General features: G+C 35.3%; 1 protein-coding gene across 1 annotated transcript in view; it reads right to left on the bottom strand.

Annotated features, from left to right (window-relative positions):
• Positions 1-14,035, bottom strand: part of CENPE (centromere protein E) — a 73,850-nt gene that overhangs the window by 11,671 nt on the left and 48,144 nt on the right. Inside the window, exons 40-45 of the mRNA XM_079921080.1 lie at positions 13,044-13,151; positions 10,848-11,066; positions 8,473-8,670; positions 7,602-7,805; positions 5,285-5,503; positions 3,006-3,191 (exon numbers count right to left, since the gene is read on the bottom strand). Of these exons, the coding sequence (XP_079777206.1) occupies positions 3,006-3,191; positions 5,285-5,503; positions 7,602-7,805; positions 8,473-8,670; positions 10,848-11,066; positions 13,044-13,151 (1,134 nt within the window). The remainder of the gene's footprint in view (positions 1-3,005; positions 3,192-5,284; positions 5,504-7,601; positions 7,806-8,472; positions 8,671-10,847; positions 11,067-13,043; positions 13,152-14,035) is intronic.

Below are 14,035 nucleotides of genomic sequence, written 5' to 3'. Positions count from 1 at the left end.
TGTTACGAAACTTTCCTTGTTCTACCAGAAAAAGAATTCCTTTGAGTATGAATTAAATTACATCAAATTTAGAAATTAATTTGGGAAAAACTGATGGATGTACAGTATTTAGGTTCCAAAACAGGAAATGGCAAGTTTCAAATCTTAAACCACATTTTCTCCTACATTACTTTTTGAAGTTCTGTTGTTCCTTTCATATATGTTTTCCTCATCTTTTGTTTAGTCTCAAACACTTTATTTTAGATTCTGTGGCCATTATAAGATTTTTTTCCTATTGTGTAGGATGTCCATAAAGTTCTAGTGCAGTTTAAATTTTTAACAAATTCACTGCTATTTGACATAAACAATTTGTAAAGATACAACAGAGGAAAAATATAAAGACTTAAATGAAATTGTTAATGATTCATTTGTTCAAACTACTTTCTTCCATATTCCATTAATAAACCCTACATTACATTGGATAGGTATTTTCAAATAGTGGTAAATAGTTTTTTATTTTTTTATAATGCCAACTCTTGAGTTACATGCAAAAGACTGTATTTTATAGAATATTTATATAATACACAGACACAAATTTTTCAAAAATTCAAACTGTACAAAGATTTTTATGGATACCCTGTATTTTGCTTTCTTTCCCCAAGGGTGCTGTACAAGACACCCCAGACTCCGCTATATTATCTAAATGGTTGCTTCTGGTATGCAGGAAAGATACTTGTCTCTCCATAATATAGGTTCAATCTATACTGAATGTGAAGTTTGCTGCTCACTCCCTCTTTCTTTATGCCCTTTCTTCACTTATATGAGGAAATTAGAACCACTCTCTCTTGCACTCCACCCGCCCCTCTTTCTCTTTTACTCACGCCTGCTCCATCTCAGTATCTTTTAGTTACTCCGCATCTCTTCTCTATATGTTCATGCTCCCATCTAGTCTCATGACTTTTATATGCTGACAATTCCCCAAACTTACACCTCAAATTTATCTCTCTCTCTCTCTCTCTCTCTCTCAGACTCACATATCCAACTGCCTAAGACATATCTCAGCTTGGGCGTCCCCAATAGGCATTTCAAATTCAACGTGCTCCAAAGTGAACTCTGAGTCTGCTCCCATGTTCTCAAACTTGCTCTTCTGGCAGTCTTTTCTATCTCCATAAATGGCAAGTCCTTTTTCCAGTTGCTCAGGCCAAAAACTAGGGAAATCATCTCTGACTCCAAGAAATATGAGAGGAAGAGATGTGTGCCACTTCTGGGCTAGAGCCTTTGAGAGTGGAGATTTTAAGATATTTTAGCTTCTCCATCTTGTCCGTTTCCTGTGAGCCCAAGCATGGACAGCTTAAAACCTGGCTTTAATCACTAAGATGAAAACAGCACCCAAGGGTGTGGCAGAGAAACAAGATGGGAGAAATGTGGGCCTCTGATTGATCATGTGGAATGAAGCCATCCCCCAACCTGGAATTCAGGCTTTTATATGAGTTAGAGAAATAACCTTCCATCTTATTTGAGCCATTGCATTTTTGGTTCCCTTTGCTGTAGCAGCTAGCATGTCACACTAACGCACCCTTCTGTATTCTATCTTCAGAGGGCAACTTTTAAAAAATTAAGTAAGACCATAATATCCTTTAGCCAAAATCCTCTGACGATTTCCCATCTCACCCAGAATAAAAACCAAAGTAGTCTGCAAGACCCTTTATGGGTTGATTCTCTGCTACTTCTCACCTTATTTCCCACCTCTATTCTCTTGCTCACTCTGCTCAGGAGACAATGGCTTTCTTGTGGTTTCTTAAACATTTCTAGACTGTTTCTGTGTTGAAGCCTTTGTGTTTGCTATTTCCTTTGCCTAGAAGGCCCTTTCCCTACTACATCACTCACCCCATCACTTCATGTCACCTTAAAGGTGTGGCTCTCCTCAATGTCCTTTTATAAAGTCACATCTCTTTCCCTTATACCCCAACTCTCACTCAGTATCCATGTACCCTTGTCTGGCTTAATTTTTTTCCATTGCACTTTTCACCATTTGACACACATATATATACTTCATTATTTTCTGTCTTCCTGAACAAGAACATAAACTCCTTGAAGGGAGAAACTTCTATTTTTTTTTCCCATTGCTGTATACATGGCATCTAGAACAATGACCAACACACAGCAGGTAACCAAAAATATTTGTTGAAAGAATAAAAGTGTGGTCATTTAATTATTTGAAATATTAAAAAACTACTATCAAAAATTCTAAAGCCTCACAGTTGATTTTCTTGGTTTTTAGCTATACCAACAATTGTTGAAAAACAAAACTGAGATTATTTTCTCTTGCCTCTCTGTTTCATGTCTCACTGAATGAATCAGAATTTTTAGAACAATGTTAAATAATGGAAAGAACAGACATCCTTGACTTACTCCTAATTTTAACTGCAATGAAGAGACACTGGAGCAGGAATAGCACAAATACTTATTAGGTCTGGACTCAAGTAGCACAAGTGTGAGAAGTGGCTGGGCTAAAAAAAAGGGAGTGGTAAGGATATGATGAATGAGGGTGCAAACTGTGTAAGGGCATTCATGGTCAAAAAGATTTATATTACTGCTCTTTATAAAGAAAATAGGTCAGAGTCAGCCGAAAGGCTGGGACTCAATAACAAGGGATTAAGCAGAAGAAAAGAGAATTTTAAAATGCACTTATCTAACAAAGAATGTCAAATATTTAGATAGGAAGCCTTTTTTTGAAAAATAAAAAAATAGACATTTTAAACTATAAAGAATAATATTTATATCTCTTAAAAATAATTTTTCTAGGAAGATAAAAATCATTATCTTGAATGAAAATATACTCCTGCATTTCATTTCTAAGTTGTCACTTGCTTCTTAGAAGTTTGAGTACTGAACTTCAGATATTCATAGATAATAGGAAGTTGAAGTAAAAGCTGAGTCCTAGATTATCTGCCAAATTCAACAGTAAAAGAAAAAAAAAAAACCAAACAAACCCTTTTATTTATAAAATAAGTTTGTTAAATTACCTGAAGTATTTGGATCATTTTTTTTGTTTTTTCAAGGCAATCATTTGATTCATTAACTTGCCCTTGAAGTTTTGCTATTATGTCATTAGTCATCTCAAGTTCTTTCTGCATCTTTATAATCTTGCCTTCCTCATGCATAGCGCTTTCTTTGGCTTCATGGAGTGACGTTTCCAGCTCTTGAGTTTTCTATTAGAAAAAGTACACATGCTTAAGGTCTGCCATATAGACAGAGTCATAGTATATAAGTTTAAGACAAAAATAATCATATATAGAAATTAATTTTCACAGATTTCATTAACAAAGGATAGAAAAGAAGAGAAGCCAATGTCACTCAATTTACACATGTATTTCTTTTTATTTGTAAGCTGATGTCTTTCGGATTAAAAAATGCCCACATTTTACATTATAAGGTTTAGCATTTATTTACTAGTTAGCATGGTGCCAAGCATATTAAATAGGTACTTACATTTTAAATTACCACTTAGAGAAAGTACATTTGATAATTAGCTCTTTAAAGTAATACATGTCTTTTCCTTTATTTTTATTACCTACTTTTTAACTTGAAAAATACAAGCATATGGAAAAATTCAGAGGCATTTGATGAAGAGTAAGTTTCCCCACCTCAGAACCCTAGCTGACCCTGAATGAAGTAATGACTAAACTCTTTCAGGTGTATCCTTCCAGAAGTTTCCTATGTGTATCTAAGCGTAAGTGAATATTCAGTTCATAAGAACAGTCATACATACAGTAGGAAATAAATATATAGTTACTAAATATATAGTATACTAAATATATAGTTCTGCATTAAAAAAAATCTAATACTATATTTTTCAGGTCTTTCCATTATCGATACACATAGATCTCTCATATTTGTTTTCATGGATACATCCATCCATCCATTAGTGGAGATCATCCACTAATGAACACTTAGGTTATTTCCAGTTTTTTCCAAGTACAAAAATACTGGAATTTAAATACCTGAATTTGTTCATATTTATAAGATTATTCACATACATATATATGCAGGTTTTCCTGGAAAATGTGTTTTTTGACCTACTCAGAATTTATTTTTGTTTCATGAGTGGGGTAGAAATCCAGACTTTTTTTGCAGATAGCTAGGTGATTGCTCTGAATCAAACATTAAGTAAATCGTCTTTTCCCCACTGAGCTGACTGTTACCATTATCATATACTAAATTCTCATACTTATCTGAGTATGCTGCTGAACTCTGTTCTGTTCCAATGCTCTGTTTACCTATTTCTGCATCATTACCAAACTACTCTAGTCATCTACTCCTGTATCATTACCAAACTACTCTAATTTGGCATAATTACCAAACTAGTGGCATATTATTTCTTATCCGATAGGGCACTTCCTGGGTCACTAAAGACGTAATCTCCCTCTGCTTCGTTATCTTATTGCTTTGGTAGATGGGTTTCAAATTTCTGCTATTTTATCTCTGCCAGCTGACTGAGGTAGTGTAGTGCAGCAAATCAATCAATTGTATACTAGTGACCTTCTAGTTTCCACTGGTAGTGATTAAACTAGTGGTTGATGTTTTATTATAAGTATTTACTTTGGTAAAAATGATTATAAGTTATATAAGTGTATAAGTGTATAACTTATATACACTCTTGGGTGCCCTACTAAGTCATTTTGTGTGCTAACAAAATAAAATAGCATGATCGCTTTACAGAGTCCCACGTAAGGGTAGTTAATAAAGTAACTGAATTATTCAAATAACATACTGATTCTTGGATACAGGTTAATCTGCTTAAGAAATCTGTTATATTTTTGGCCTCTTCCATTTTGATCTTGATTATAACATTAACCAGTATGAAAGACACTGATGATAATTAGAGAAAAACTAAATTGCTCTTTCCCCCTAAACTAGTTCTGTATACAGACACAGATTATATTTTAATAGAAAGTCACACGATTTAGGAAACTTACACTGTATGCTAATAATACTTTAAGTGTCTGTATCTAGTAATCAAATTAAGCTATGAGTTACTTCTGTTTTATAATCCAAAGGGAAGTTCTTATATAATGTCTAGCTTCATAATTAGTTGAGTGATAGCCACGATAGAACTATATTTAAAAAACAAGCCCATCACACAGGCACAAAGATGGTCCATGTTCCTTAACACATTCAATACTATAATTTTGCTCTGAAATGTTATATAAGACATGTTATATATAAATGTTATATAAGATGTTAAATGCATTTTTAAGTCTTTGATGAAGCTGCAAATTGAAAAACATAAGAAAGTACATACCTCTGTGGCTTGTTGTGTAGTTCTTGATGTAACATGAAGATTCTTATTGTCTTGTGTAGTAGGATTAACAAGGGCACCAGAGGTCAGGGAGATCTTCAAAGTTTGGTAGTTTTTAAACAGTTTTTCATTGTTCTCTTTCATTGATTTCAGATCATGTTCCCATTCTTTGGCTATGGTGGCATTTCTTTCTTCGAATTCTGTTGATTCATTCATTATAGCCTATTGGATAGTAAAAACACCATTATAGCTCTAAGATGAATTACATTAAAAAAAATCCACTATGAAAATAATAGATTTCTAGGACAAGGCATAGGCCAAAATTATTCAGAATATTCCAGAACAGCACTTTAAAAGAATGTGAACATTCTTTGTGGTTTGCGTCAGTTCCTGAAATTTCAAACGCTGTTGGATGTTGGTGATGAGAATAAAAGAATAAAGGCTGGAGAGCATTCGTGTTGATTTGCAAGATGATAATCTTACCTTATTAGATCAGTACTAATGTATGAAGAAGAATCCGAAGAATTGTGCAGGTTAAAGTTATTATGTATGTTATGACACATATCATATCATATATAAACATCAACTGACATCTAATAGCAGAGCATAACCAATAAACTTAACAACAAGCTATTTTCATTCCAAACCTCAGTGGTTCCAGGGAAAATCATTCACTGACTTTTGGCAATTAATCTGAAAACCTTGTATTTCTGTGCAGGGAATAATGATCAACCAATGTCTTCTTTTACATCAAAGCCTAACTAACTCTGAAATTACTCATATCATCTTTTTACTTCCTAATTCCTAAGGGATGTACTTTTTTGCTCTCATCATGGATGCCTTATTGGTCTTACCTATAAATTTCTTTGTGGTTTTATGGCAATTCTGTCAGACTTGGATCCTAAATTAGCTGTGTTCTTGCTGGCATCCTGGACCCTCCATGGCTCTAGACTATGGACCTCCCACCATACAGAATTACCAGTTCCTTCTTTCAGGGTGCTGGAAGAAGCCACATATCCATGCTGATCCATGCTGATCCCCACAGCAGGAATCCCTATTTTCTTTTCTTTTCCTTTTTATTGAAGTATAATTGATTTACAAAGTTGTGTTAGTTTCAGGTGTACAGCAAAGTGATTCAGTTATACATACATATGTATCTTTTTTTTCATATTCTTTTCCCTTATAGCTTATTACAAAATATTGAGTATAGTTCCCTGTGCTAAACAGTAGGACCTTGTTGAAGGAATCCCTACTTTCTAATCACAACTGGGCCTTCAACATTACAGAACAACATGGAATTATATGGAAATTATCTTATCCAAACATCAGTTATGCTTTTTTCCATTGACTGTGGACTTTTTTTTTTTTTTTTTTTTAAACAGCTCATTTACTATTTTGCTTGGGGTATTCAACAAATGGATGAACAATCCAGCCACAGGAAAACATTTTTTTTAAACATTATCTATATTTCAATGTGATTTTAGTTTCCAGATGAAGTTAAAGTCTTTGTCTGGAAATAACTACCCAAATGTAGGAATCTAAAACTAATATTAAAAGCTGTAATATTAATCCAGGTCCCTTTGTTCCAATTACATATAATAACAAGCAACTTTCTGATTACTGCATATTTTACTAGGTATATGAGATAGGGATTACTTCAGAAAGTAGAATGAATATTCTGAGCAGTGGAAAGTAAAACAAATCTATAAACTGGTCGTAAGCCATGTTGGTTCTTATGAATCTGTCCACTAGGACTGATCACCTTGGGAACAATGATTACAAACCACATTTTTGAACATCAAAGTTGAAGGATCAGGGCATGTGACAGTGACACCACTGAGACAAAAAGCATGTGAGGCCTTATTAATAAAGCAGCTGGCTAGGCTTGTCCAGGGCTTTCCTACAGTTGCTGCCTGTAGCCCTGAAACAGGCTCATGTCTCACCTTGTCTGAGCCTACTTGGGGAAAAGGCTCAATTCCTACAGAAGCAGTGAGAAGTGAGAAAAGAAAGAGGAGAATTGCAAGAGGATTCCGGATTCCACAGATTCCAAATCTGTGTGTAACAAACTGATTACTACACACCAAGATTTTGTTATATTCTTTACAAGTATAAGTATATATTTAATTATCCTAAGGAAGCGTAATACATTAGAGGCAGAAGATGTTTTACATAGTCAAATTTTTTTCACAAAGCCTATACAAATAAATTTTAAGAAAATACTTAAAATGAAGTTGCTTTAAGTCTTTTTACAAATGAGGTATAAAAATTAAAGCAGACAACAACAAAAAGAATGAGGTAGCACAAGAAAATTACTACTTACAATTATTTTGTTATTATAGAAGTTATTCACTTGAAAAATACTATCAGTTTCTTTCTGGATGCCATTTTTAAGCTTTTCTATATCAAAATGAGCATTCAACCACTCTTCCAAAAACCGGGTCATTTCTTTTCTATTGCTTAGTACTTGCTGAAATTCAGTCTCTATGCTATGGCAATCACTTTCTGAAAAATCCTTGAGAATTTCCTGAGAAAAATAAGCATTGAATCACATGAACATTAGAAAAGTTTTAATCTAAATATCATAAAAAGGGGAAAACACCTTATTGAACTCTTATTCTTAATATTTTGAAGTACTGTAAATATAATTCTAATTTAAAACTTTAGTTATTTGATAATAAAATTTTGGTGTATAGCCTATAATGGAGGCACGTCTACAAATCTGCATGTTAGAATTAAAATCCCTCAAAACTATAAAACTGTGACTAATAATCACAAAATATGAATTGTTTCTGGATGTAGTTTTCTGTGCATAAAACAGGCTGCACATGGTTTTGGGAATTGAATGCCAGCCTCCTACTGCTGAGACAGAGCAGGACACTTCATGCAGAGTTGTAAGAAAAATGTTTCTGACTCCCAGTCACAGACCTAGGAAGTTTTAGAAGCCATTCGGAAACTTATCCTGGGGTTCCATGAATTCCCACTTGATGATATTACATCTATTTTCTGTATCTTTGGGGTTCTGAAAGGAGGCTAGACTATTACCTGGCACTCTTTACAACTGGCCAGCTGTCATTCTGCAACTGATTTTTAACTTTTGGTAAATAAAAATGACTCTAAACATATGAAAAGGTACTTTTCTACTTGATAAAAAGGCTTGGAATCTAATTAAACCCATTTTAAACAAATTGTACCTCAATATGCAGATCCATACTCTGGCTCAATTTGAGGTCCCTTGATTCTCTGGGCGGTACATCATAATCTTGTTGAAGGTGCTGTATTTTAATTAGCAGTTCATTTTGCTTTTCCACTTCATCAATAAAAGCCACTTCAAGTTTATTGATGGATTCATGTTGTTCTTCCTTTATCTTTGTAACATGGTTTAACACATACTTGCAGAAAAACATTAAACAAATTGGGAAATGAAACTTGTACCACATTTAGATGAAGTTTTAAACCCCTGAGACTATGAGGCAGGATGGCATCTCTTATTATCTATATCCTCTGGTAAGTGAGGGAGAAGGAAAGAGCCTCTCTCTATCCCCAATTTTCTCTTCTCAGCAACTTGGGAGAATAACTTCCAGGCCTCCATCTAGTTCCATATTTCTGACTTGCCCCTGGATATACCTCATGGATGTCCTATAGTTACCTCAAATTCAATAGATTTAAAATGAAAAAAAATAAAAAATAAAATGCACATGATTCCTTTCCCTAGAAACCCACCTTTGCCTATTTACCCCCTTTTGGTTAATTATGTCATCAATCACCCAGTTCCCAGCTAGATACCTGAGATTCATTTTCAACATCCTCTGCCTACCTTGATTCGGTAACCAAAATGGGTATGACATGTCCCAAGATTTACTTGTCAAGCATATTTAGATGTTTGGCTTTAAGGTGACAATAGTTTTTTGTTTTTTTTTTGCGGTATATGGGCCTCTCCCGTTGCGGAGCACAGGCTCCGGATGCGCAGGCTCAGCGGCCATGGCTCATGGGCCCAGCCACTCTGCGGCATGTGGGATCCTCCCGGACCGGGGCACGAACCCGTGTCCCCTGCATCGGCAGGTGGACTCTCAACCACTGTGCCACCAGGGAAGCCCAAGGTGACAATAATTTGAATGCCATATGCTTCACGGATCTCCTCAATAAGTTCTGGATATCTGATTGCCAGGGTTTGTGGAAGAATATCAGGGCGTAAGGGGCAATTTACCTAGGAAGGGCAGATACCAGCTCCCTACTTCCTTAACATCCACCATTCCTTAACTCTTATAATTTGGCCTTTTCCTTAACTACTCAACTAAAACTGCTCTGACAGATGTCACCAGTGAGCTCTATTATCAACAAGTTGAGGAGATCTCTTCAGTCCACATTCTAGCTGACTGAAGCATCTGCCACTCTTGACTACTTCATCTTTGACGTACTCTCCTCCATTGACTTAAGTAATAGCACTGTTGCCTGGTTCTTTTCTGTCACTTTGACTTTCCTAACCTTGAACCCATGAGTTGCTCTTTTCTGCTACTGTCTCTTGGAGAACTATCTTTTCTGGAGTTTGGATCTTACCCGAACATCTCTCCAAACTCTCATTCCTCTATTATGTTTTCTGGGCGACCTTACACATGTTGTGCAATCTATCACCTATATGAATCCCAAATCTTTATCTTTAGTCCTGACTTTTCTCCTGACAAGCCTCAGACTCTCGACTAAATGCCTGCTTGGTCTCCCTTCTTAGACGTTCTGTCTTAGGTATCTCTCTCTACCTCAAAACATCTCAAACTAAACACCTAATCTCTTTTCCCTCTCTATCTCAGTTAATGGTACCACTCTCCACAAACCTGGCTAAGCCCAAATCCTGGGACTCAATCTAAACTTCCCTCCTGTACCTCTACCACCAATCGCACCAGCTACTATGTTAGCTGCCAAATGTTTCTTTGATCTCGTCTGTCCTCCCCATTCCTATGAATCCTTCCCTAGCAGTAGAGTCGCTCATAATAGTGCATCTGGACCACTGTAACTGTCTCTTATCTCTTCTCTCTGCCACTAGGTTTATCCTCCACAAACTCATTTCTTCTCTGTCTGCAGTGAAGTATCTAAAATGATAATCTGATCATGCTACAGCCAGCACCTTAAAATAACTGTCCAATGGCTCTGCCTCATTTACAAAAGGAACTCCAAGCTTTATCGTTTGAGTCTGTCTTCTACTACAGTCTTATCTTCCTTAACTTTTTATCTGGTATGTCATATAATCTAAACGTACTTCTATTGCTACACTTATTACCTGTTTATATGTCTGCCTAACTCACTATGAGATCCCTGAGATGTTATTCATACTTGTCTCCTGAACACCTGGACAGTGTCTAGGCCCATAGGCAAAGCTCAGGTTTTGTTGAATAAACAGGTCCTAGGTGCATTGAGGATCTTGCACACACTGTTCTTAGACCCACATAATCTTTAATTCAGTAGTAAATACACTAAATAACAAACATGTCAACTCTCAAAGCAGGACCTAAACACTAAAGTTTGTAATGGAAATTTATAGTGATATTTACAAAGATATTACTAAAAAAGATGGTACCTGAAGTTTCTTCATGACTCTATGAAATTCCATGGAACATCTTTGGTTTGCAGTGAGAAGTTTTTGAATTTGCTTGCTTTGTGGACATGGAAGTGCGAGGTTTGCTTTTACTCTAATTGAAAGCTCTTTTTGTGTTTCGATTTCCTTCTTCAAGTCAAGAGACAATCTATTTAAGCACTCATAATGATTATCCATCTCTGAGTATCTCTTAAGAAGCTCCTAAAGAAAATTAGAATTTATTCAATTTACCAATTCATTCTAATTTAACAAGAAATAGTCTCAGCCCTAGAATTGCAACAAAACTTAATTCTTTAATACTTTTTGTAGGAGAAAAATAAATTTCGACCTTTGTGTTTATAAACAAAAGCGAACTCTTATTGTTGATTTTGGATTATAGAAATTATTGTGGAAATTTAAAAGAATTTAAACAAATATAACAAAGAAAACCAGAAGCAACCATTGTTATTTATCATTTTGCTGCATTTTCTTTTGGTCTTTTGAACATCCATGATTTGAAGGAGCATTTATTTACAAAGTCTGAAGAGAAATGTGAGTGAATTCAATCTAGTATGTATTGTAGCTCAAGGCTGAATGCTGGCCTCTATGTACAGAAGGCAGTGTAAGTGAGCAGATACGTGACTAAGAATCAAACTAGTTATATGTCAACTTGGTGGAGCCTCTTCACGTATTTCTATTATCTGCCTAGAATCCAAGTTTTCTAACCTGTTATCAGAGTTTGTGTTCAGGTTCTAGCTCTGCCACTTGCTGACTGGGGAAACACTGAGTCATTTTCACCACGACAAAATGAAGACTACAATAATTGCCACAAAGTTTCCTAGGGGATCAAATATTAAATAATATCTATATCTATGCAATCTATAAAATATATAGACATTATAGTTTAAAGGAAATAAAATTATATTTGTAAAAATGCTTCTATGCCCAAGTTTCACTTTGTCAGACCTGGTTTCAAACCCTGATTCTACTAATTTACTACCTATGTGACCTTGGGTAACCACTAAACTTCCTCTCTGAGCCTCAGTTTGTTTGTTTATAAATGGAACAATAAAACCCATCTCATGAGGTAAAGCACCCAGTACAGTGCCTGCATGTGGAAGACACTCAATGAGCCTAGGCCCATCAACACAAATGACGAGAGGCCAGGCAAGTGATTCCTTGGTCAGAGTACAGGTGGAAGAACACATTAAGTTCAAGTTGCTACAGTCATGTAATAAATAACATGTTTAGTTCAGGGTGTTAAGTTATAGAAGGGGCTTCTGACAAGAACGAGCTCTCTTTTTTATAATTTAAGGAAAAGCTAGATAGATGTTCAGTAATGTGGGATGTTGGAGGGGGGATTCTTCCTTTAGTCTTAGAATGAATCACATTATGGCATGGAGCAGCACTGTATGGTCATTCATTTGTACTTTTAAGAAACACATACTGAATGCTGATTCCTGTCAGGAAGTTTTCTAAGTGATATAGCCATAACCAACACAAAAAAGTTTTTAGGGACTTTGCATTCTAATAGGGGTGAGAGTAAATCTGTTGGCTTTACCCTCAATATGTATTCAGAGTCCGAACACTTCTCACCAGTTCCGCTGCTACCTCTTTGGGCTGAGCCACCATCACCTTTGCCTGGATTACTGAAATTAGTCTTTCAAATGGTCCTCCTGCTTCCACTCATTTTCAATAACATTCCTTTAAAATGTAACTCAGATCATGTCTCTCTGTACTCAAAATTGTCCAAGGGATTCTCCATCTTACTCACAGTAAAACCCAAAGTCCGCTTAAGGCCCCACAGCCTGCCTCTTCCCCATTAACTCCTGACCTCACTTCTAACCGGCTATCCTCCTTCTTGATGTTCCTGGAACCCACCAGGCAGGCTTCTGTCTCAGAAGCTTTCTACTTATTGTTCCCTCTGCTTATACTGCTCTTTCCCTGTATACCTGTGTGGCTTGATCCTTTACCTTTCTCAGGTGTTTGCTCAAACATCACCTTTCCAGTGAGGCCTGAAAATCACAAACTCCTCTGTTTTCTGTGTGTGGTGTATGCACATATATATGTACACATATACATACTTGTACTAGATTATAAAGTTTAGAAAAATATTGAGCATTATCTATTCATTCCACATTAGGCCTTTGGAAGGGTATTACAAATAATCATTTGTAATATTAACAGGAGAGCACTTACTTTTATCCTGAAGCACTTTTCTCTCAGGCTTTCTATAAGGTGTTGGTTTCCATCACACAGTAATTTTTTTTCATATTTTACTACCTCTCCGTGGTTCTGTTGATTCTGCTTTGATACAAAGAAATAAGCAAGGCTTCAGCTGTAACTATAGTAACATATAATGTCTAATCATATACTTTGATTACATTTTTATATCTTTTCAATAATGGAATTAAATATCACACATGTAACTCAAAAGCAATGTTAAAAATACTCAGAATATGAATAACAGTAACACTAAGTCTTATGCTGAGTGACCTCAACTCACTGGAAAAAGTGACCTCAACTCATTGGAAAACCTTCACATATTTTTTGAAGATAGGATTTGTTGCTTTACTATCTACAGTTGCAAATTGGATTTTAGATATATCTCTGGTTCCTACTCTTCCAAATCTCTGTCTTAGAATCACTGCTGCCAACTCATATATGCTAGCAAAACCAAGTATACTACCTACGGTGTTCCAAGCCCCGTTCATATATTCTTTCCAGCACCCTGGAACAGAAAATTCATATTCTGTTTATATTTTGTATTTCTGATTAAAAGTGCAAAATAAAACATTGTTCAATAAATATTTTTTGAATGAATTAAGTCTATAAATTTAGTTAGAGCCCACATAAAGGTGATTTCCAACTATCTGAAATTTCTACTGAGATTACAAGTGGTATTGCTTTCCATTTTATTATTTCTTTACTATGAGATAATGATGGACATGAGAATGAAATATGAAAATAAGATTTTTATAGATTTCATACAATTTCTTATTTGTCTGAATTTTATAGAGGGATTCAGTTCAGTTCTTTAAGATATGTGATTCTGAATATCTATAAATAGACATATTAGTAGAACTTCCTTTCTTATACTCATCTTGCTTTTCTTCCTTCTAACTTCACTAACAAGAGCCTATGTTTAAAACTCTATCGTGTAGAGGTAGAGAAATGAGATATTTAATCTT

This window comes from Stenella coeruleoalba (assembly GCF_951394435.1).
Source record: "Stenella coeruleoalba genome assembly, chromosome: 4".
NCBI classification, from domain to species: domain Eukaryota; kingdom Metazoa; phylum Chordata; class Mammalia; order Artiodactyla; family Delphinidae; genus Stenella; species Stenella coeruleoalba.
This window is presented reverse-complemented; position numbering and strand designations above follow the sequence as displayed.